The sequence below is a fragment of the Nelumbo nucifera genome, chromosome 1 (genome assembly GCF_055504915.1).
Source record: "Nelumbo nucifera cultivar China Antique chromosome 1, China Antique-T2T, whole genome shotgun sequence".
NCBI classification, from domain to species: Eukaryota; Viridiplantae; Streptophyta; class Magnoliopsida; order Proteales; family Nelumbonaceae; genus Nelumbo; species Nelumbo nucifera.
The window spans coordinates 119,012,737-119,038,121 of NC_142649.1; the positions used below are offsets into that span (position 1 = coordinate 119,012,737).

The 25,385-nt window shown below is 42.4% G+C and overlaps 1 protein-coding gene across 1 annotated transcript; it reads right to left on the reverse strand.

The window, feature by feature from the left end:
* Nucleotides 1-4,981: 4,981 nt before the first annotated feature.
* Nucleotides 4,982-10,915, reverse strand: LOC104601728 (polyadenylate-binding protein 2-like). The gene is made up of 9 exons (XM_010265170.2): nt 10,584-10,915; nt 8,665-8,783; nt 7,892-8,548; nt 7,702-7,779; nt 7,531-7,620; nt 6,991-7,128; nt 5,820-5,999; nt 5,541-5,744; nt 4,982-5,441 (listed from the first exon to the last, which is right to left on the reverse strand). Exons 1-9 carry the CDS (start codon nt 10,831-10,833, stop codon nt 5,196-5,198), a joined length of 1,962 nt encoding a protein of 653 aa, XP_010263472.1. The 5' UTR covers nt 10,834-10,915; the 3' UTR covers nt 4,982-5,195.
* Nucleotides 10,916-25,385: the final 14,470 nt, after the last annotated feature.

Below are 25,385 nucleotides of genomic sequence, written 5' to 3' on the forward strand. Positions count from 1 at the left end.
CCTGCGATACTCCAGCTGGCCTCTGTGCACTACTTACACTTCGAAGTCAGTTGGAAATTTCATTGCGAGGTGGTATGTGGATACCACCGCACTTAGGGCATGTAGGATCGGGCGGCCCAATAATGCATTGTAGGCCGACGCTATTGCTACTACAAGAAAGTCATGGTTGAATCTCTTGTTGTTTGGTGCAGACCCGCTATTACTAACAAGTTTATCCTTTTGAGAAGCTGAATCACCTCGCCGTTGAAGCCGACCAGGGGTGGTACTTCGGCCGAGGTGAGGTCCTTCTTTTGCAACCCCATCTGCTCAAATGCCTCCAAGAACAATATATTCATTGAGCTGTCGAAATCTACAAGGATGCGCTTCACCTTATCGTGGATAACAAGCTTCACTACGAGGGCGTCGTTGTGAAGGTAGTGGAGTCAATGCATGTCATCTTCTATAAAATAGATCACTTCCTCTATGTGCAGTCACTTCGGTGGGTTTTTTAGCTTCATGGACCAGCTCATGAACTAAGGTTCAACCAGTCGAGGTGCTACAGCCCGCCTGTGATCATGTAAATGATTCCTTGGAGCAGGGGGTCATTTTGTTGTTGTTCTTGCAGGGGTTATTCTTTCCTCGGTGGAGCCTCTTCTCCTTGGTTGATTGGCAAGGTGGTCGTCTCTATTGATGAACTTCTTCAGGTATCCCCTCTTGATTAGTTCCTCAATCTCATCCTTCAAGTTTTGATAGTTCTTTGTTTCGTGCCCCTTTTCTATGTGGATGTGGCAGTATTTGTCCTGATTCCAATTCGCTGAATTTTCTTTCAATGGAGCCGACTGCTTCAGATCCTCCGCCAACTTAATATCCAACAAAATCTCTCCCTTTTTGGCATTAAGCGATGTGTAATTCTTAGACTTAACAGGGGGAGTCCGGGAGTGTCTGTTGGACGACCTGCTGCTTCTTCTTGGGGACCTAGTTCTATAGTGAGGAGACCTACTCCATTTGGGCGACCTACTTCTTTTCCTATTCTTGTTGTTGCCACCCTGATCATCTTCCAACCTGCTTCTCTTCCCGCCCAGTTTGTTCCTAGAACTGAGTGCCTCTTCTGCCTTGATATACTTGCCCACTTACTTGATGAACTCCTCCATGTTGGTAGGAGGATTCAACTCGATTTCCTAGCGTAGGTCGGGGTGTCGGACACCATTAACTGTTGAGTTGGACGGTTGGGTCGAGGGTTGGAACTTGTAGCCTTTCTTGGTTAAATTGCTTGGCGTAGTTTCTAAGCAATTCGTCATGGTGTTGTACCATGTTCATTAGACTAGTAGCTGACTTTGGGTAATGCATGTTGGTAGCAAAGTGGGTTGTGAATAGGTCCACGAATTACCCCGAGGTTTGGATAGAGTTTGCAGTTAGCTCGGAATACCATATCCAAGTTGTGCCCCAAAAAGTAGTCGGGAAGGCCATGCACAGGCTTGCATCAGAGGCCCTGTGTAACTACATTAGGGCTTGGAAACTTTCAATGTGATCCACTAGGTCGCTAGTGCCATCGTATGACTCAAGGTTGCGGACCTTGAAGTCCTTGGGTCGAGAGGCCACAAGGATCTCAGCCAACAACGGGAAGGTGCAAGAGACGTGCAGTATGGATGATGTGCTAGCCAGACTCACTTCTTCCTCTTTCTTTTGGGCTTCTTCATCCTTTAGGGTGAAATGACTTTTTCCAGGCTCACGTCGGGTACATCTTTAGTGTCTTCTTTGGGACCCCTCAGTGGAGTCAGTGTTTGCGGGCCCGACTGGTCTCTTCACTTGGGACATATGTTGAATCCCAAGCTTCTGAGGTGTGAGTGCTCTCCAAGTTGGAGGTCCCAAGTGATTGTGTGTTGTTGGTGAGAGAGATGTTTTGCTAACAAAGGGGCTTTTGCACCTGGTTCTGATTTTGGTTGCTAGGTTATTGGTTCAGGACTACTGTTGGAGTGGGATCTAGTCGGCAGCGTGCTACTAAGGTACCTGCAACATCCACAAGCTGGGTATGAATTGAGATTGCATCTAGGCCATTGCATTGAGATAACCTTCCCAACTCTACATCTGCAAGTCGATGTTCCGGATGTATTGCACCACCTGAAACTATTGGCCATCAACCCCAACAGGAACCACTGATGGCTCAACCTACGGGGGAGGCACAGTAGAAGCGGGCAATGTCGAGAGGCTCTATCCTAGCAACACTGGGATGTTTGGCAGTGTTAGAGAGATTGAAATCTATCCAATTTGGACATTCTGGGTTGATGTGTTCTCGACAGGTTGATCCTGCCCCCCGATTGAAGTGTTGTTAATCTGAACATTGTCGGCATTGTTGTTGTTGTTGTTGTTGTTGGTTGTTGAGTCCATTGCTTACTTAGCAAAATGTTGGTGAGAATTTAGCTTTTTGTAGTGGATCCCACATACAGTACCAATTGATGGTGTGTGATTTGGTAGCCCCCTACTAGAAGACAGCTCGGACGTTGGGCTAACGAGGTCATTTGGCCGAGTTGCAAGAGAACAGTCAAAGTACTCAAGGTGGGCATTTTGATGCTCAAGTCAGCAAAGAGTATTTGAGAATGCTAGGAAGTGAGAGAGCTAGAGAATATGAGAGTCAAATTGTGCGTACCTTTTCTAGTTTTAAGGGGTGCCTTTATATAGGTGCAGGTAGCTGTGAGCCTGATGTAGCGCGTCCGAGATCTCTGGGAAGACGTAGCTTATCGACCCATAACGCTTGGAGGTGGTTTTCGCGTAAAGTGTTAAAGCTTATCCGGCTATCTCCAAAGCGGGTGGCACGGGGGCCAGCTCCATCGATCAAGCGATGTGATCCCAGAGGACTCAGAGACGATAAATCACACGTAGTGGAGGCCGGTCGCCATGTCACACAGGTCACCGCCTAGATCTCAATCAAGTCGGTAAGACCTCGGCGGGAGGTCACCCCTCATGACGAGGTACTTGGCCTAATCTTGACGAGATCACTAGTCTACTTCTACCAAGGTGCGTATGACTTAACCCTTAGTCGAGGTGGTGCTAGGCCCTCTCAAGGTGTGTGAGGTGCATCCAAGGTGTGCTCAACCAACTTGGCAAAGACACATGTCATTGCCTACGTGGCGTCGAGGTGTTATGCAACGGTTCGATAGTGCCAAATGCGTGATGTCATTGGAGGGCCAAATTACCCCTCATCAAAAATAAACTAAGATGGTTTGGTGAAGTGCATAGAAACCACGAACACTCTTAAGAAGTGATCTATTGCAAGTTAAAGAGACTAAAAAGGCTAGGGATGCAAATGGATCAAATTGGATGTGAACCGGGGTATATTCGAATCTGATCGAATATGAAGATCCAATTGGATCTCACAAAGGTCAAATCAAATTTGAATCCATTATGGATGGATATATGAATTTGATTCGATTTGATTTAATTTCTATAAAATTTAACAAATTATTAAAGGAAAAATTACAAAAAATAGAATCATTTTTTCAATTATTTTTCTCATATATATACATGTCCTTTTATAAAAAAAAGAATATTAAATTACAAAAGTGCAATATAAACATATTAACAAATAAACAACTAATATGATCCGATTTGATCCAAAAATCAGACAAGAGGATATCTGAATCCAACAAAATAGGACCAAATTCAAATTTGGGTCACATCATGACCTAGTCCATTTGCACCCCTAGGTAGAGCAAAAAGGACATGGGTCAAATAAGTTAAAAATTATTTAAGTGCTAATCATTTTACAATGGATGTATCGTTAAATGGAAGAGTGAAACAGGATTTGTATTGCCTAATGGAAGAGTGAAACAGGATTCATGTTGCCTAACCCCATATAGTCTGGATAAGACTTGGATGATGATATAAAATTTTCCCCAGTGTTGTATCACGTAGGCGGCGTTCATTTCTTGGATTTTGAGAGGGGGGAATCCCATGTTCATTTTTTAGATTAATGTGAGGACTAGGAAAAGTTTATTCTCTTGGATATCACTTCCCAACTAGGAAAAAAGTTCCTAACACTTAAATGGGACAAAAGTACCCCTTTTAAAAACGGATTTTTATGACTAAAATGGTCATTACCTTATTTACCTGGGAAATAAAAGAACATGCATAACCTGGGTAAGTGTTTCCCAAAGAGAACTTACCTGGATAATTGCATTTAACCGGATAAATAACTTGCCAAAAAGCGAACGAGGCCTTAATCTTTTTACAAGGACATCTATCTACTCATTTTCATCCCTCAGAAATCACCTCAGCCACATGACTTGCTTCTTAAGTGTTCTTACATGGTCTAAGAAAGATGACATACAAATTACAGATCTCATTGTTGCTATTCTTGGTAAGACTTTTCCTGTTCGAGGTAAGAAATGGTATTTGGTTGCGCAGCTTGTGCTGGCTAACATTAAAGGGATGGTTAATTTACATGTATAATCTAGTTCCAGAATTAACTAAAATCCGTTTCACAACTCTATGAAATTTAGCTTATCCACTACCCACTAAGTAGAGCACAAGTTTAACTCAAAATATTAGATAAAGTGATAAACCACGTTTGTGAAGTTAAATTCACGTCCTAAGCCATAACCTTTAACACCGAATAAAATCAAGAACCATATCAACGATCAGCACCTTTCTATTGGGCAGTGATACTCCTCTGGCATCGAAATCCTTGGCAAACTCACTCCAACACCAACTAGGCAATGACAACAAGACACCTTGCAGTAGCAGAAGGCTGGAAACCTGCTCAAGGGCCAAAAATAAACCTCATGGGAACGGGCAAATATCACACAAGAACTCCTGAAAGTGGTTACCAATCGTGGATGCATAAAAATGATTGCCCTCGACCAGTGCAAGGCTTTGGATCAATCAACCAGCATCATAAAAGTAGTTAGCAATCAGATAATATTTACGAAAATTCACGGGGTTGATTGGTCAAAGGTCGTATCGTGTCTTTCGGGCAGCATTATAGTATCGTAGAATTCGACTCTGATACCGGAAAAACTTCTAACCAATTAATCGGGGTATAAAGTAAAGTTCATTGATAGGCAAACTTCAAACCAAAATCAAAGCATAAAAATCTCCAGTCCTAAAGATCCCTACAACACGAGAATATCCTATCATATCAAAGAAACTTAAAAGAATGTATCAAAAACTCAAAACCAAGCTGTCATAGGCTGCAACCAATAACTCACTCGATTAAGCATTTAGGAAACAAGGTTATCATTAAGAGAAAGAGAAGCCAATTGATCGGTTGGGCTGTTAGCCTGCTGTTGCTGAGCAACATTCCTCAGAACTTCCATCGCTTCAGCCACCTTTGCTTTCAAGGCTTCGGGTGACTCCAGCAAATGCAAAACCTCAGTCTGGTCCATCTCCAGGAGCATGCCTGTCACCTTGGCTGCCATATCATGCTCCAGCTGATCCACTAGAGGGTAAAGACTTTCACCGAGCATCTAAAAAAACAAAAAAAATAGTGAACACAAAGGCTAATAATCTTCTACATAAAAGCAAGATACACGTGAATACGGGGTGCAATGACTCAAAAAGCATACCGTTCTCTGTTGCTCTGGTGTTGCATTTGCAAGGGCAGTAGCCAAAGCCCCAATAGGAATAGGCTGTGACATTGCAGCATCTCGCAATGGCATGCCACCCATGTCATATGGAACAGAAAGCATGCCCCCAGCAACTCCCGACATGGGAACATCAGGCATGTTACGACCAGGTGGGTAACGGTATACACGCCCCCTCGGAAGCATCTTTAATTTGAAAGAAATAAGTCAGATAAAATGCCCAATTGCATTGAAATGCAAAGGGGAGGGGGTACCACTCACCTGCTGCTGAATTAAAGGCACTGGTTGCTGGCTTTGTTGTACAGGCCCTGCCCCGGCACGTCTGCCCCCAGTTCGTTGTCCCTGCTGGCCTTGTTGAACTAATGGTACAAAGAAATTTGGCATTGGAGCCCCACCAGGCCTCATTCCAGGAACAAGCTGCTGCTGGTAACCAAATCCAGGCTGCCAAATGGTAAATTGAAAACAAGTTCATCATTAACAAAGTCTAACACCAAATAAACATTTGTACATAAAAAGCTAAGCTTCAGAAAGAATGAGGCAAGACAAGTTACAGAATAAACGATATAACCGCACCAATGATTATGATCTGTTTATTATTACTTGGAATAAGCTCACCAAAGCAGGGTGAATTCACGGTATATATCAAAGTTCTCCACAACATCCACTTCAAGGCCTTGTTAGCAGTATCATTTTAGAAAGAAGTTTATTTTCGTTCATAACCCTAGTTGAATTGTAGCAATTTTGTAAGCAACTACTTTTTAACTTTCAGAACTTGACCAAGTTCAGTTTTATCATTTTGACAATAGCAAAGTTACCAAACTTAATATGATTTTTTTGTTTCTGACACAGGAAGAACGTGTCACTTCATCTTATCAAAGCATTATCAATTCATGGGTTGCAAAAGTATTATAGATTCATCCCAAATGACATATAATTGCAATTAAAGAACAGATCTGGGGGATAAAATGTTGAGCTCAGACAGAAAAGATTTTCATTCAAGGAAGAAACTTAAGGATACAAGGGAAGATAATGTTGATGTGAACAAGGCATCAAGCCACAATTATAATGTATATTTAGAAATTTTAACCAACTAATTATTTAAAAAATTCTAAGATATTCAAATCATATAGACACAAATCAAGATAGGAGCAAGGATCAAAAAATTGTTACGTATCGGCCCGTATCGTTCCGAGACCTCTCTGATACACTCCTACAGTGGGTGTATCGGGGGTCTGACTGGTTCAGGGGGTGGAGGAGCCCTAAACCGGTCCCCCTGAACCGGTTTTGAAACAAAACAAAAGTTAAAAAAAAAAACTATTGATATCGCCTAATACGCCCCTACCGGCGTATCAATATTTTGAACCTTGGATAGGAGATGGATTAAAAGTAAAAAAAAGAGTTGACATAATTAACCAGCTTAAAAGTGGATTACCTGAGGAGGAATGAGTGTTGGTGGTCCTTGACCATAAAATATTTGTTGTCCAAGACCTGGACCACCAGGGGGATACATGGGTACGCGAGGAGCAACAGAAGGTGACATTGCAACTGGCCGCATTTGTGAAAATTGTGCCTATATAAACAATAACAAGGCAAACATCGATGTTACAGCATAACTCAAGGTGTACAAAACATGAAACCATAAGTGATACACAACAAATGACTGCTGGAAATATATAGCAATGAAGATGGAAAAGAACTGTATTCCTCAAAAACAAAGTAAATACCCATAATGATGGTGGAAATGGCCAACTTTTTTTCCACTTGAAAGCAACAATTTAGGATTCTTATTTTTTTCTGGAACACAGAAAAGTAATAGATGCACCAGCAAACCACATACCAAATTTACCTCAGACACAAGTTAGAAAAAAATAGTACAAAAGGTAAAATAACAGCATTTCTGAACTCCCCAGCCCCCCCCCCAAATATAATAAGAAGATGTACACTCCATGCAAACAGAATGGTTAAAACATACTTGCAGCCTTGCTCTTCTATCTTCTTTTTTCTGTGCCAGTGCAACATAAAGAGGCTTATTGACAACCATTTTGCCATTCATTTCAGCTAGCTGAAAAACAAGCACAAGTTAAATAATTAGTTTATTGATCACTGTCCAACTGTATGGAATATGCACAAGAAATCAACTTACAGCTCGAGATGCTTCTTCTGGAGTTGTAAAGGCAACAAACCCTGAACCTTTGCTTATCCCATTTGGATCTCGCATAACCTGTTAAGACCCCCCCAACCAAAAAGGGGAAAAAATATCAGTAGCAGCTCAATAAAATTAAGGAAATATGGTCAATTACAGTCATTACTCAATCAATCGGTATAACACAGACCTTGCACGAAGTAATTGTGCCAAACTCAGAAAATAATTCCTTCAGTTTTTCATCGCTAATGCTATCATCTAAGTTCTTCACATACAAGTTAACACCTTGAAATTTGTCAACTGCTTCCTTCATACTCTGCTCAAATCTCCCTTTCAATTCTTGCTCTCTTTCAGATTTTTTCTGTGCTTTTCCTACATACCACTCTTTCTCATCAAATTTCTTTCCATTAAGTGCTTCAACAGCATTAGCAGCATCATCTGAATTCTCAAAGTTAACAAATCCAAAACACTTGGATTTACCATCCCCATCCCTCATCACTACTGCACTAGTAATTGTTCCATATTCACCAAATATTTTCTTTAAATCTTCATCAGTGGTTGCCTCTGAGAGATTTTTTACAAAAACATTATTGAATTTTGCCTTGTTTATCACTGATTCCCTCTCTTGCTTACGAAGGAATGGTCCAACATAGACTTGTTTATCATTTATCAGCATGCCATTGAGCTTATTTATGGCATTTTGTGCAGACTCCTCATTGTCAAATTGAACAAATCCATACCCTTTTGACTGGCCAGAAGGATCAGTAGCTATTTTGCAAGACAGAATGTTCCCAAATGTGGAAAAAGTTTCATGAAGACCCTTGTTGTCAATTGCCTTGTCCAGATTCTGCAAGTTTGATCCAAAACACAATGTTTTATATGGAAAAAGTCAATCTTACACAATCCAAAATATGGTATAATTCAGATGGTGCTGCAGAAAATAACCAAACAAATAGCGGGTACCTTGATAAATATATTAGCAGTTCCACTTTTACGAATGCTAGGATCACGATGAGAATACATAATGCGGATGGGTTTTCCATTGAGAGGAGTGAAGTTAAGTACATCCAAAGCCCTTGCCGCTGGCATAGTTAAGAATGAGATTCAAAACAGGCAAATTTGTTTTCACAACAATATTTTCTAAAAGAAGAAAACAAAAAGATGCTCATATCCTTCAATATCATAACCTCAAGCTTTTTCTCATGGTAAATTTTTTGGGGCTACATGTTCATGGCATGCTTATTAAACAGGCCAACAACTATATATAGACAAGAATAAGATTCATGAGTACCAAAAATACAAAATGGGTTTTCAATTCAATACAGGAGAACTATTTCAAACTCAATAGCAATAAAACTTCATAAAATCATTCATATACATAACAATAAACAAGAAAAAATAACAGGTTACAGTCATAATGTGGAGAAAAAAGCATGTAACTACAAGACATGTTCAATGTATTTAACCTCATGTAGCAAGTAGACTTGTTTCTTCAGAACCCAACTTTTGTAGTCAGATGAGAACACAAGAAAAAAGCACATCAAAAAGACTAATAAAAGAAGAAGCATAACTTGAAATGCATCCAAATCTACAAGGAAAATGAAATTTAACAAGACGCAACTTGCAACCTATGTTACCCAGACACAGTAAAAACAAGGCTGAATACATATATGGAGTTGACACTAAAAACTGAAGTATCCAACATGATAAAGCAGCCCTGTATAGGTATCTGGGTATCATAACCTGCAACTAGAACTTGATGAGTTACTGAGTGCATGATGTATAATGATGCATGGTCGGGAACAGGAAAAAAATCATGCATGCAATAGTTTGTTGGATATGATTAGAACCCCTTTTTTTTTGAGAAATGATTAGAACCCATTTGATCAATATGACCAACAGAATAAAACATAATAAAGGCTACAGGAGATCTAGGCACTAGTCTGATGTCAAGCAGAACCAAGGCAAACTTGCAAGCACATGGAACTAGAGGAGGCAGGGAAAGCCCATGTTTGTGTATGGAGATTAGAGAGGAGCACACAAAAAACACACAGAACCCAGTTGTTGAAACAGACTGTAGGGGGTAAAATTCAAGGTGACAATACATACAATACATACATACATACATATATATGGCCTCAGTTCTGAGGACTCGTAAGCACATAAAAATGCCACATCAAGGTCTGTGAATAATTCTAAAGCTTGGAGTATTGGAAATTCCGGAAGACACAGCTTATGTCTTAATATACCTTCCAATTTCCACTCATCAAATCCATTAAAGTGAATTCTGAATATGAATGGCATAACCGTATGAACCATGGAAACTATAGAGCAAGCAATACAGAAATATTAACAAACCTGATTTCTTCGACAAATTTCATCATCGCTCCAGATGAAACTTTAACCCATCCCCAAAAAAATATAAAGAAAAAAATGATCACTACATCCTATAAGAAATGCATGAGCATGACATTGGATCCAATCTCCATGCAGAGGCCACAAGCAACCTTGACACCATTGGACAACCTTCAGCCACGGGCTAAGTCATTTAGATGGTTTCTAAAATACCAGATAAAACAGATAACCATTAAAATCAAAGACATAAAAGCCACAGGTATTACATTACGAAATTATATATTCATCCTTAGTTCATATAGGTATATAACAAACAGCGATATGTAGAAATCAGAAGACAATGCAAAGGCCATATTCAATCAAATGTCAATCAGTGCCAGGATGCTCAAGAATGAGAAAAGAAATAGGCAGAAATTAATTCAAAACAGTTTGCAGGAAAATAATGGAAAACCAAAAAATGAAATCATTTAGACCATCAACGATAAGAATTCTAATCGAAAAGTAGGCAAATCAACGTAAAGACTAACCATCTTGGATGTTGCTAAAATTGACATAGGCATAACCAAGGGATCGTCGAGTGCTCAAGTCCCTGCAAACACGAACCGACACGACCTGGCCGAGTTGGCTGAACAGATCGTAGAGCTGCGAGTCGGTGACGTTGAATTCAAGATCTCCAACATACAGAGACGACGAGACGAACTGATTGCCACCACTGTTGGCCGGCCCATTCGGACCAGAGAGAGGAGGAGGCTGTGGTTGGACCTGAACTTGCGCCATCTCAAAAACCCTAGCGATCTCCAACCTTGACGACCACACTCCCTCTCACTTTTTAAACTTTTTTTTTATTTTTTATTTTTTTTCTTTTTTCTTCCCTCTCCTCTTGTTATTGGAAATGAACCCTAGAGGAAATTTAAAAAAAAAAATAAAATAAAAGAGAACACTATCTCTGCTTCCACGCCGAAATGAATGAAATCCAAAAGACAAACACACCGGATACTCCACAAAACACCTCAAAGATTTACCCAATTAATCGCAAATGAACAAAGCTGGTGAGATTGGAACTGATATCTCTCTCTCCCTCTCTCTGAATTGAATTTTTTTAGATTTTTTCTTTTTTTTGCTTTTTCAGAATAATAAAAGAGGAGAGGGAAGGATATAAAGGGATAAATGGTCGGAGATCCGAACGGAAGGACGAACGGACGACGACGAGACTCGGAGACGAGAAATGATACTCCTAGGAGGGCAGCTCGAACTGCACCGCACCGCCTGTGTTTTAGCGGTATCGCTTAAATACCAGGAGCAGGTGAGTGACAAACCCTAGCTTTAACTTGTCGACGCGATGTCCACCGCTTGATTTTGCACGCCCCCACCACCTGACACTGTGTGTAAGAGGGATTTGAACCTAACTCTTCGCTACAATTAATCAGAAAGCTCAATTGGTCCATCACATTTTCTCAATCTCTCGTAGACTTAGGGGTTGGGGGTGGCAATGTTGACCCACTCAATAACCCTTATACCCACCCATTTAAGATATGGGCCATTATGAGTGAATCATTCATTTGGGTAAGAGGGTCAAGACGGGTTGGGTCGAGGATAGTCATTGGGTTGTAAAGGGTTAGGGCTTAGATGGATCGAGGGAAGGGTCAAAACTTAAAAATAAAAGAGTTAGGGTGGAACCTTTTCTCTGTTCTGCTAGTCGCCAGGTCAAAGGGAGAAGGAGGTCGCTATTCTTAGCCAACGATCAAAATCATCAGTCACTCCCTCCTCTCTCTCTTTATATATATATATATATATGCCAGAACTCAAATCTCTTCGATCTTCTTCTTCCAAATTTGGCTTCGCATAGAAAATATCTCTCTTCTTTTCGCCATGGCAAAGGATTCGCAAACATAGATCAAAGAGGTATGGGTTCATAGACATAGATCAAAGAGATTTGGGACACGGATCAAGGGATCTGGGTTCATAGACTTAGATCGAAGAGATCAAACCAGATTTGTGTTCATTGTCTTCCTCTGTGAAACAGATTTGGGTTTGCAAAACAGATCCACTGCAAGTAATATATTTTCTCAATTTTTTTTATATTTTTTTTACATTTCTCAAAATTTTCTATTAATTTAAAAAAAGATGGAAACTTCTATGAAAAAAGTTCCTACGTTTTTTTTACATTTTGTTTTCTTGTATCAAAAAATTAAAAAAAAAATACATCACTTTTTGTAATTTTCTACATTTTTTACATTTGGTTTTCTTATACTTATGTTATTTATTTGCATTTTTTGCTCTATTATAATTTTTGTTGTTTTCCTGAATTTTTTATTTTCCCAATTTTTTGTGTTTCCCGTAATTTTTGTATTTTCTTTGCATTATATAGTTTTTCTAAATGTTTCATAATTTTTGTTGTTTATTTTTGCGGTTTATACATTTTCCAACCTAGTATGAACGCCGAAGTGCCTTAGAACCGAGGTGGTCCTGATGGGACCTTACATCGAGGTGGACTCGTCCCGAGGTGGACTTGTCTCGAGGTGGTTTGGTTAACCGAGCTCGATCCGTTGCAGACTTGGCGTGTCGGAATGAGTTGTCATCCTGCTAGTTAGGTTGTGTCCACGTGTCCTCCTATTACTAGGTCGGGCCAAATCACCCTTCATCAATTTCCCCCCACTCCCCGAGGCAGGGGTCCCGACCCAATGCGGAGAGTTCATGATGAGCCAAGTGGATTTGGTCCGAGGTCCAAGCATCTAGTCAGATGGATCACTGGTCGGACTTATTCGACCACCCGGCTCAACCAGGAAAAACCCAGGTCGCGTCTAGTCTACGCGCAGACGTCACGTGATCTATACACTCCGTGGACGTCAAAAAACGCGTTGAACCGATCCTCGAGGGTCGCGCAACTGGTTTTCCTAGGAGTTGTTGGATTGCTTCGATCTCGACCGTTAGTTTTCGGACATAGCGGTTATAAATAGGGGGGTCGAGACTCATTTTTCTCGCCACAAATTCACAAGTCTTCGTTCTGAGGTCGCGTCGGAATCCTTCAGCTCGCTACTTCCTTCTTCGTTTTCTGAGGTCACTCTTCTCTTGGTGAGTTCGTGTTTTTTCTAAGTTTGTTCTTCCTTTGTTTTTAATCATGTCAATCTCTAGCATAGATAGGCTCTTAGGTAACTCTAGTGAGGTTGAGGGTGCCGAGGTGCAATCAGCGGCCCCTGCTGGGGAGGTCAGCTCGTTGCTGGGTGACTCCCCTCTTCGGTCTTTGGAGGGAACTTCAGTGCCCGAAGTTAAGTCATCTCGGCTCGGGGAGACCAAGGTTCGGGAAGAGGGACCATCCTCTAGAATGGAGGCCCCTTCTTCTTCCCGGGGTCGGGATCCAGACGACTTCGATCCTTCTACTTTGATCTCGGATAGGCTAATGTACTTAGTAGCTCGCTATCGTCTTCCTGATAGCTTAGTAGGGGCAACTTTACGTAATGTATGCTGAGGTGGGCGACATTGCAGGGTATATACTTGACCAGTCCGCGCACATGCTACTCATTTAAATGTTGGTTGTCCCTAACAGGCCCAACATGTTGTTATATGCCGAAGTGGGCTAGACATCGTAAGGCTTACACCCGAGCTGTCTACGTTTTAGGCATTAGAAGTACTTTGCCTATGCCGAAGAGGCGACTAAGATTTATATGCCCATGCCGAGGAGGCGACTGGGACTTGATCGCCTATACCGAAGAGGCGACTAGGACTTATATGATGCCGAGGTCTTTTATCAGCTCGACACTTTAGTCCTTGGACTTCTGGGAGTGATTCGCAGTCCGCTCTCCAGTTCGACGATCACAGGTAGTATCGCCTTAAATTGCTGATGTTCCACGCTTGAAGTACCTATTTTCCTTCTAAGGTTTCGAGCTCGTACGTACCTTCCCCGAGTACCCGCTTTACTCGGTAGGGACCTTCCCAGTTTGGTCCGAGCTTACCGACACCGGGCTCAGGCACCATAACTTTCCAAAAGACCAGGTCTCCGACACGGAAGTGCCGCTTCTTGACCCGGGCGTTATAGTACCGACTCACTCTTTACTGGTAGGCTGCGGTCCGGATATATGCGAGGTCTCAAACTTCTTCCACCAGGTTGAGGTTGGTACGGAGCTCACCATCGTTGGTTTCTTCGTCGTAAGCTTCTAGACGTAGCGTAGGTACCTCTATCTTAGCTGGGATCACTACTTCCGTGCCATAGGTGAGGTTGAAGGGGGTTTCACTTGTGGCGGTCTTCATGGTAGTTTGGTAGGCCCATAATACACTAGGTAGCTCGTCTACCCATAGTCCTTTAGCTCGGGCAAAGCGGGCTTTTAGTCCACGGAGTATAGCTCTATTCGTGACTTCCGTCTGCCCGTTTGCCTGAGGGTGTTGCACCGAAGTGAAGTTCTATTGTATCCCCATCTCAGCGCACCAACTTTGGAACTTGATATCTTCTAACTGCTTACCATTGTCAGAGATAAGCTCCCGAGGTAACCCGAAGCGGCATATTATATTCCTCTAAAAGAAGTTTTGTACGCTTCAGGTTATGATTGTTGCTAGGGGTTCCGCCTCCACCCACTTTGTGAAGTAATCCACCGCAACCACCAGGAATTTCCTTTGCCCTGTCGCTGGCGGGAACGGGCCAAGAATATCGATCCCCCACTATACGAAGGGCCATGAGCTAGTGTGGTACTTTAGGTCGGCAGCAGGTCGGTGGTGGATGTTGGCGTGCCTTTGGCATTTATCGCACTTCTTGACAAGCTCGAGTGCGTCTTCTTTCATTGTGGGCCAGTAGTACCCCTGCCATAGCATTTTCTTGGCGAGAGCCCTCCCCCCAGGTGTCCGCCAGACAGACCTTCATGAGTGTCACGAAGAACGGGCTCGGCCTTTGAGGGTCGCAAGCAGCGCAGGTAGGGGAGCGAGAAGGATCTTCGGTACAGTCATCCCGTCTATCATGACGTACTTGGCTGCCTGGCGCTCTACCCTTCTGGCTGCGTTGCGATCTGTAGGGAGGGTCTCGTGAAGTAGGTAGCTTGCGAGTGGGTCAATCCAGTTCAGCTCTACTTGTGCGACAGGAGCGACCTCTTCTACCCCCCCCCCCCGAGAATGTTGGGCTGAGGTAGGTTCTTTATATACACGGTCCTCAGTGTTGCTACTTGTACTGGCTAACTAGGACAAGGCATCGGCTTCAGCGTTCTTGGACCTTGGAATTTGCTTGATGAAATATGACTGGAAGCTGCGTAGAACTTCCCTGACCTTGGCTAGATAAGCAGCCATGGTGGGGTCGCGAGCTTCATAATCGTCGGTGACCTGGTTGACCACGAGCTGGGAATCACTACAGCTGATGATGTGTTTTGCTTGCACTTTTTTCGCTAGAGTGAGTCTGGCTATCAGTGCTTCGTACTCCGCTTCATTATTAGATGCTACGAACTCGAACCGAAGTGCGTACTCCAGCTTCACCCCGCTTGGCCCGTACAAAATAATGCCGGCTCCGCATCCTTGTTGATTAGATGAAACGTCTACGTGGAGGATCCAGGGCTCCTTGTCCCAGGTCGGCCTTGCTCTAACCAGGGCTGGTGCCGCACTGATTGAAGCTTCCACTCTGTGCTCGAGCTCATTCAATTCGGGGACTACGGTGCTGAAGGTGCATTCTGCAACGAAGTCGGCCAAGGCTTGGGCCTTAATCGCTGTCCGAGGCTCGTATCGGATGTCGTACTCACTAAGTTTGGTGGCCCACTTTGTCAATCTGCCAGATACCTCGGGCTTGAGTAAGATTTGCCTCAGAGGTTTGTTGGTGAGAACGACAACGGTGTGGGCTTGGAAGTACGGACGAAGCTTCCGAGCTGCTATGACCAGCGCGTATGCTAGTTTCTCGATCTCTGGGTACCTTGTTTCGGCGTCCTGCAAAACTTTGCTGACATAGTAGATAGGTCGTTGGACCCGATCTACTTCCTTTATCCGTACCGACTCGCGGAGAGGTACAACTTTAAAACATCTCCCTCCTCGGGTCAGGTCAGAACCGAGATGCTAGCTAGGTTTTTTTTCAGCTTATCGAAGGCGAGCTGGCATTCTTCGGTCCACTCAAAATCCTTACTTTTCTTAATTGCCTTGAAAAAATGTAGGCAGCGATCTACCGACTTGAACATGAAGCAGCTCAAATAGTTCATTTACAAGTCTTTGGAAGGTTGCCCCGGCGTTTTTTACCCAAAGGGCAAAGGACATGACCTTGTAACAATACAATCCTAGTTCGGTTATGAATATCGTTTTTTCCTCGTCAACAGGGTCCATCTGGATCTGGTTGTATCTTGAGTACGCGTCCAGGAAACTCAGCAACTCGTGCCCTGAGGTCACGTCCACTAGACGGTCGACGCACATGCGCCATTTACCGTTGACCTTTTTTACCAGAACTGGGTTAGCCACCCAACTCGGGTAATGGACCTCCCTGATGAAATCAGCTGCAAGGAGCTTCCCGACCTCCTCGTCGACTATCCTCTAGTGCTCCAGGGCGAGGTTGCGTTTTTTCTGTCTAACTGCCCTAACTAAAGGATCAGTGTTCAATTTGTGAGTTATAATTCTAGGATCTATTCCAGGCATCTCTACCGCGGACCATGCAAATATGTCTAAAATTTTAAGTAAAAAACATACCAGCTGAGAACAGAGGGGTTCCTCGATCGATGCGTCGATCTGGAGAGTTCTGGCTGGATCTTCTTTTGAGATCGAGATGTGGTCCGTCTCTTCGGCTGGCGTTGCTCGCTCCTCGGGATACTCCACAGGTCGCTCGAGCTCGACATCAGCCGCTATATCATGGCCTTCCCCTTGAGAGCGGTGACATAACACTTGCGAGACTCGAGCTGGTCGCCTCGCACTACCCCTACTCCATAATCCATAGGAAACTTCATGGCCAGGTAGTAGGTGGAAACCACTATGCGGAGTGCGTGGGTAATAGGTTGACCTACTATGGCGTTGTACGGGGAGGGAGTCGCGACCACCAAGAATGTATGCTCGAACCTCACGATGTTGGGCCACGTGCCGACCTCTACGGGTACTGAGACTCGACCTAGCGGTCTGACCTCTTCTCCGCTGAAGCCCACCAGGGGCGTATCTGTTGGCTTGAGATCGCCTTCCTGGAGTTGGAGCTTGTCGAATGCGTCCTTGAATAGGATGTACGCTGAATTGCCTGAATCGACCAGGACGCGCTTCACCTCGAAGTCATTGATCCTCATCTTTATGACTAGGGCATCGTCATGGGGATACTGAACCCTGCGCGCATCATCCTTTGTGAAGAAAATGGGATCTTCGAGCCTTAGTCGCTTAGGAGGATTCTGCTCTTCTCGTTCCAGTTCGTGAACCGAGGTCTTCCCCGCTGCCGAGGTGCAGCCTGCGATAATAGACCCGCCAGTAATCATATTGATTACTCCGCGGATCGGTCTTTCCTCCGGTAGCGGCCTCTGCTGCTGTTCACTCTGTCTGCTGCTAGACTCAGGAGCATCTCTCCTTTGTACAAAATTTTTCAAGTATCCGCGATAGATAAGTTCTTCTATCTCGTCGCGGAGATTTCTACAATTCTCGGTGCTATGATCGTGATCTTTATGAAAGTGATAGTAAACATTTCTGTTCCTAGTGGCGGGATCTCCCCTCAACCGAGGTGGCCACTTCACATAAGAGGCATCCTTGATCGCCATGAGGATTTCTCCCTACTTCACGTTGAGGGGCGTGTTGCTCGTCCTTTCAACAGAAGGAGTTCAAGAACGTTGATCTGACTTGTTTCCTCCCTTGGTTGGGGACTTTCTTTTTCTTCTTTTGCTGCCACCGTTGTTTGGGTTGTCATCTTCCCTTTTTCTCTTCTCTGTCGGGGATTCAGTCTTCTGGTTCATCTCCTCTTCGGTCCTGATGAACTAATCGGCGAGCTTGAGGAATTCAGTGATGTCTTTAGACTTGTTTGCCACTACGTACCATTTGAATTCCCTGTGGGTGATACCCTTCTTTGCTGCCGTGAGTCTTACAGTGGGATCCAGGTCGGGGATCTGCAAACAAGTGTCATTGAAGCATTTGATATAGCTCCGAATCGACTCTCCTTCACTCTGGACTATGTTGAGGAGGCTTTCTTGTGACCTCGGACACTTCTTGCTGGTGATGAAGTGCGAGGTGAACATCTACATGAGCTGCGCCCAACTCTTGATCATCCCGGGCGCGAGGTTCTTGTACCACATGCGAGCTACTCCTTTGAAGGTTGTAGAGAAGGCAATGCACATGCAAGATTCATCTGCCCCAGCTAGGTAAATCTGAGACTGGAAGGAGTCTACATGATCATTTGGGTCGAATGACCCGTCATACTTATCCAGCGGAGGTACTTTGAAGTCCTTCGGCATCGGGGTGGCTAGGAGCTCGGAGGACAAAGGAGATGGCACGGAGAGGAGGGGAGCGGTCTTCGTGGCTTCCGAGCTCACCTCCTCTTTACCTTTAGGCTATTCGGGCTGACTTGGTCCAACGAGCTGGCTTGGAGCTACTGCTCGTCGTGCCTTAGGATACCGCCTTTGCTGCTTCCTAACTAGCTCCGCATTGGTGCTGCTGACCTCTGTGTTGTCGGGCAATGTCCTGGCATGAAGTGGTTCGGACTGCTGACGCTGGCTTCTCTGAATAGAAGGGTCTCGTCTAGAGTCCGCGGTCAGAACCCCGAACTGGTTCTCTGCAAGCGAACCTTCAAGTTGCGAGGGCCGAGGTGAAGTAGCTCTGGCAGGCTGAGTGTCTCCCGACCTGTTCACTTGCTGCGAGGCGGGAGGAGTGACTTGCCTTTCCCTCCTGCCGCGGGATGAGACCTTGCTCCCGAGAGGATTTTGGATCTGGGAAGTCTCTCCCCAGCGAGGAGGGCGATTGTTCTGACGGCGAGACTTGTTCTACCATGTCATTGGATGTCGAGGTGGAATTGGCTGTTGATTCTGCTGCAGCGGTGGGAACTGCTGCTGGTAGATGTGGTGCAAAACCTATCGCTGGTAATGCTAAAACTGTTGGACCTGTTGCATTTGAGCTTGAATAGTCCACACGTAGTGTACCAAGTCGTCAAGTTGATTCTGCCCGATTGTAGGGGGAACCACAGAGGGCTCATTGAAGGCTGCACCCACCATAGGAGGGAGTGGGGCATTCACTGGTGCTATGACTCGAGGTATGTTCAATGTCGGAACCCCATCTGCAAAGAGAGGCACGATGAACTAACCGATGCATACAATTGGGACCTGAGGTTGCCCCTCGGAGATGTTCATTTCGTTGTTCTGTTTGGCGTTGCTGGAGGATGCCATTGATTTTGAGTTTGAGATATTTGGTGGAAAAAGGCTTTTAGTAGTGCTTCCCACAGACGACGCCAAATGATGTTGCGCAATCCGGCTGCTCCCTACTGGAGATGATCTAGCTTTTAGTAGACGACAGACTTGGTTGATATGAAAAAAGCAAATCAGAGAACCCAGGGTGGCTTACCCAGCGAGGTCGCTCCAATGCTTAAGTTAGTATTTGGTTGCGAGCTGATAATAGCTTAGAATGCAAGAGAGTTAGAGAGCAGAGATTACGCGTACCTTTCACCCTTGGGGTGGAGCCTTTATATAGTGGAGTGTTCGCGGGTTTCGTGGAGTGGTTCTGGGATCCTTGTCACGATGAGGTCCGTTTCCGTGTTAATTGGGGATAACGCTCCCAATTGAGAAGGTTCACCACATCCGCCTGAATTGGACGGGGGAGATAATGCTAGCTGTTACAAGGCGTGATCCCGTGAGGCGCGGAATTTGGTGGCAAGATCTTCGGGGTTGCCATGCAGTGGTCGGTCAGTATTATCTGAGCTAGTGCTCTTTAGATCCGACCTGGTATGAACGCCGAAGTGCCTTAGGACCGAGGTGGTCCTGATGTGACCTTGCACCGAGGTGAACTCGTCTCGAGGTGGTTTGGTTAACCGAGCTTGATCCGTTGTAGACTTGGCGTGTCGGAATGAGCTGTCACCTTGCTAGTTAGGTTGTGTCCACGTGTCCCCCTATTACTAGGTCGTGCCAAATCACCCTTCATCAATTATTATTATTATTATTATTATTATTATTATTATTATTATTATTATTATTATTATTATTATTATTATTATTATTATTATTATTATTATATTTTGTGTTCCGTTTCTATCATAAATAAAAATAACTTTTATTTTAACAATTATTTTTATTTAATAGGATGAATATATAACATTAGAAATGTTCACAAATGTTTTTGACAAAATTCTATACATTTTCATTTTTTGTGTTCTATATTTTTTTAAATATTTATTATTCAATTATGACATCATGGGTTTTTTAAAAAAAGTTGGATCATTGACCCACCATCTAGATAAGAAAATAGATTTGCTTTCAGATTAGTTTTAAATTAGGAAAAATTATAGTCAGAACCAGCTATACATTTAAAATTAGGCTACAGGTTAGTTTAGAAATCAACAAAACTCTGACAATAGACTCTACTTTTCAAATTATAAAAAAAACCCTGTCATGTTATGTGGCTATTACCAACATGGGACTCTTAGTCCATGTTAGAACAACAAAAAGCTTATATTGAATTTGCCCTTTAATGTTGGATGATTGAAAAATAAGAAATTGGTTTTTAGTCTCTCTCTCTCTCTCTTAGTTGTTTCTCTTTGCTCAACAATTGTGTGATTTGAAGATAAATAAAAATGGTTTTCGATTTTTGTATTTACGTTCTCTCTATCATTTTCTCTCATTCTTTCTCTACCTATCATTCTCCTCCAATCTCTCACATTCTCTTTCTCGGTCAATCCCTCCTTCTCTCGTAAATTTTATCGTTCTCCCTCAATTTTTCCCACACTCATTTTCTTGTTCTTTTTTTTTTCTATTTTCTTACACACTTATATGGCATTAACCAGACCATATAAAAGAACATGAGACCAACTTAGTATAGTTCAAAAATCATTATACCAATTTGATAAAAGTTCACAAGAAACTCTTGGCTATTACATCAACTTAATAGAATTTATAACTTGATTGTACAAGCGGTCGGTCCCTTTAGTTCTTTTATACGGTCTGATTAATATTATAAAAGTTTATAAGAAAAATAAAGAAATGAGAGGGGTAGTAGGAGAAAGACTAAGGGAGAAGGAGATATTAACCGAGAGGGAGAGTGAGGAAGAAGAATGAGAGAGAGAGAGAGAATGAGAGATAAATTGAGGTTTTAATTTGGCTACATACCAAAGTTAAGAGAGTGAGAGATTGAGAGATGACTGCGAGAGTGAGAGAGAAGGGAGGGAGATCAAGAAACAGAGGGAGCAGGAGAGAAATTGAAAACCTATTTTAGTATAGGTTTTTTTTGTGTCCAACATGGATTAAGAGCCCCATGTTGTCGATAACCACATAAGCTTTTGATGACAAGGCATGGGTTTTTATAATTTGAAATGTAGAGCCGATTGTTAGAGTTTTGTTGGTTTTTGAACCAACCTACAACCTAATTTTAAATGTTTAACCCACTTTGGTTATAATTTTCCCTTTAAATTATATATTTCATATGCATTATATAAATAATTGTTACTTATCACACTTAATTTTTGTTTTTCTATGATATCATTTGACCCAAACCACTAGCCCACCACTCAAAAAGAAAAATAGTTTGATTTCTACGTTGAGATTAAATTTTGTATTACATTTCCATCATTGAATTTTTTTCTTATATATAATACTTATTTTTGTTCAATATAATGAATGCATAATATTAGAGATGTACCCAATATTTTATTTTTTATAAATATATAACATTAGATATGCGCCCAAAATTTTTTCTATCTTTTTTATTTTTATTTTTTTGATTCTTTGTATTTTCTATTTTTAAAAACTTTATTATTTGACTATAACATCATTTCATTTCTATGTAGATTTTAAATTTGGCATTCCATTTTCATCATTAATAAAAATACTTTTTACATTTCATACTTATTTATTTTAAAATTTTTATTATTTAATTATGGAATTATTTATTAATCCATTTGACCCCAAATGATCGAACTGCTTACCCACCATCGGGAGGGAAGAAAATGGTTTTGTTTTCAAATTACTTTTCAAAATATTTATTTTTATACTATTAAAATTAATATTGTGGATTTAATTACAAGAATTTAATGATGAGAAAAATATATCTTAAATATATGATTTAATGAGAGAGAATAGGAAAATATTTTTAGGGAAAATTCCCGATAGTTACCCTGTACTTTAGGCCAAGTGCCAATTTAGTACTCGAACTTTAAATCACGACAATCTCGTACCTGAACTTTCGAAATGTGACAATCTAGTACCTGCCATTAAGTGTCATGAGAAAAGACACAAATGCCCTTCAAGTGTTATCTAATTTTCTTTATCAACCATCTGCAATCTGCAAGCCTGCAAATCTGCAGCAATTATAGAGAGAAAGGCTAAACACCTATAGACAGTTGAACCGTTGATCCAGAAACCGGTGGCCAGAATGGCTCCAGTTGTAGGTCATTTTTTAAAGCATTGAAATTTTGTATTACAGTTCCTCTGTTATCATTTTCACATGACATGGTTTGACAAAAGAAGCAAAGGCAAAGCCAAACTATCTCTTCCGCTGAGTCAAGTTCAGACCATTAGATGCTTACACAGAAAGGGCTGTTAGACAGTTTTGTATGCCCTTAGCTTCAATCAGAATGATGTACTTTATGAGTTTATTATAAATGAATAAAGATACATATTTGATTCATGTTCCCTTGGTATGTTTCTGTGTAATACCCTTAAACTGGACACTTAATGAGACTCGTGTTAGTTTAGAATGTTCACAGCCAGTGGGTCGGTCTGGGGAGACCTATCCTGACAAGGCTGACACTGTGGTGCCACCAAGTCGGTTGGGGTGGCCTGTCTCAGCTGCCAGGGTGAGACCCTAGGCACATACAGTGTATGATTAATTGAATCTTTGAACTGGACCAGATTTCCAGTATTGCCCTGGACCTTGGAGATTGATGGGCAAAACTGGAAAGTTACACCCGACCCCTAGACTCGATTATGATACTGCACTAGGTGTCGGATTGGGCTATCTTTGATGTACCAATCAGTGAGATCCTTAGTGGGGGTCAAAACCTGGGTATGTTGGGATAGTCCGAGAATTCATCTGAGTGGGTGATCATAGTGACAGGATCAGCCCCTTTATCGGACAAAGGTAATGATCGGGGATGCACTCTCACTGATGGAAACCAAGACTGCCGGCAGCCGATTTCAACCGTTGAGATTTGTTTTGCAAATATATTTTATATAGGATATAAAAGTATATATATATATATTATGGTTTATAAAATGTTTGCAAGAAGGTTTTAATTCCCGGGATCCATATAAGTGGAGAGTGCGACACTGTTCCTTGCAGCCGAGGGAGAGGTCCTCTCTTGTCGGGCAGTGTATGATCATTATGGGCTGAGAGGTTAAGTGTAAGACCATTGAGGATAACACCTGATGGGCTAATCTTGCATCTGCTCACAGTCCCTGGGTGTTACAAGGTGGCTTGGCCCAGGGACCACTTAGTGTAAGTGTTGGGCTCATAGAGCCCATTTGATGGGTTTCAGGGGGTACACTGTCTTCAGCAGTGCATTCGGCCAGGCCTTGTAACAAAGGCTGGGCTGAACCCATGTGGCTGATGTGTAGATCAATGCTTGGGTCCCACGCCATACAAGGAAGCCCAACTGGGCAGCAATTTGGAAGGTTTTTGAGTACATAACCTTAAATGGGCCTTAAGCCCATTTCGAACTGGGCTGATTTGATCAGTCATTTAAAGGGGGCGAATTCTGAAGTGGGTCAGCTAAAAGGATTGGGCTTAGACCCTATCCACTCAGAGAGTCCAAGATATAAATGAGATTTAGATCTGGAAACCTCCTAATTAGATTAGGAGATAGCTGATCTGATCTGCAGATAAGATAAGGATTATCCCTTATCACTAAGGGACTTCTAACCCAAATATGATTTGGATTAGCAACTCCTAATCTGATTAGGAGCTGATCCCTTTGAGATTATAAAAGGGGAAGGGGGTGGCAGCCTTTTATATGATCAATAGCACTCTTCTCTTTGAAGAAAGAGAGATTGAGAGATTTCCTGCATACTGCAAATTCTCTCCTGCCGCCACCTTCTTGCCATTCCTTTAGTTCGATCTCCAGTTCTTGGGAGCAATCAAGATTTGATCTTGATCTCAATCTTTTGGGAAAAGATTGGTTGGAGCTGTACTCACAAGCCGTCTAGTTGATTCTTGCAAAGGGTCAAGTTCTTTTGAAAAACATTGTTGATTCTGCTCCATCTTTCACTGCGCCATCTTCAGTGGGAGCAGATTTTGGATCCTTCCTTGGGCGTGAACACCTCCATTGGGAGATAGTATTTTTCCGTATCAGGTATAATCTTCTCCCACTCCTTTTGGTTCAGATCTAGTTCAGTTTATGGTTCAAGATTGATCATTGAAAATATGATTTTCTAAATAGGGAATACGATTCCCAGTTGAAGGGAGAGAAATTTTTTTGAAATTCGCCTCTTATTCCACAATCTTTGGGCATCCATAGGATGGATCTCTCATCCCTTCAGGGGCATGAAGACCGACAACTACACCCATAACCAGAAATTGTCGTTTATGCTAACCAGAAACTCTGTTTTTGCTCCTAATGGGTTTCAGTGCCCCTGGAACTTTGATACTCCACGATTGTGTCCAAGTCGTCCTGATTTATAGAGTAAGCATCCATTAACTCAACAACATTTTGAACTGCTTCAGCCTTAGAGAGTGTCTAAAGAGGCTCAGTTAATCGTTTCAGAAGAAGAGCAAAGTAATCAACTCACAAGGTTTCCCTATCAGAAATGTATTTACGATGAGCATGCACATCTTCCAAAAGCCTCAATTTTTTCCCACTATAGAGTTCATTCCAAGCCACCCACCAAATCTATTAAAATTGCATGCGCTCTCCCTGTTCAAGGGTCTCTCTTGTCCCATGCAACGCAAAGCAGCAGGGATTATGCTAGTTTGGGAGAGTTGCCACTGTTGATATCTTCTAATTTGAACATTGATTATATCTCCATTTGCAATAGACTCCGTAGCACGTGCAAGCAAGTTCACTCTGTTGATCCCATTATCATCCTTACTAGCAAAGCCAGGTACATAATTGATTTAATTTTCCTGAATAATAAGAGGGACTAGATCAGGGTTGCTCATGCTTAAGTCAATTCTCTCATCCATTCTCAACTTTCCCCCATTAAAGCCAAATAGCTTATCAACGAAAGTAAAGGGTGAAATGTCTTCATCCTTTAAACTATTATCATCATATTTGATAATAGACGTTGAGAGGC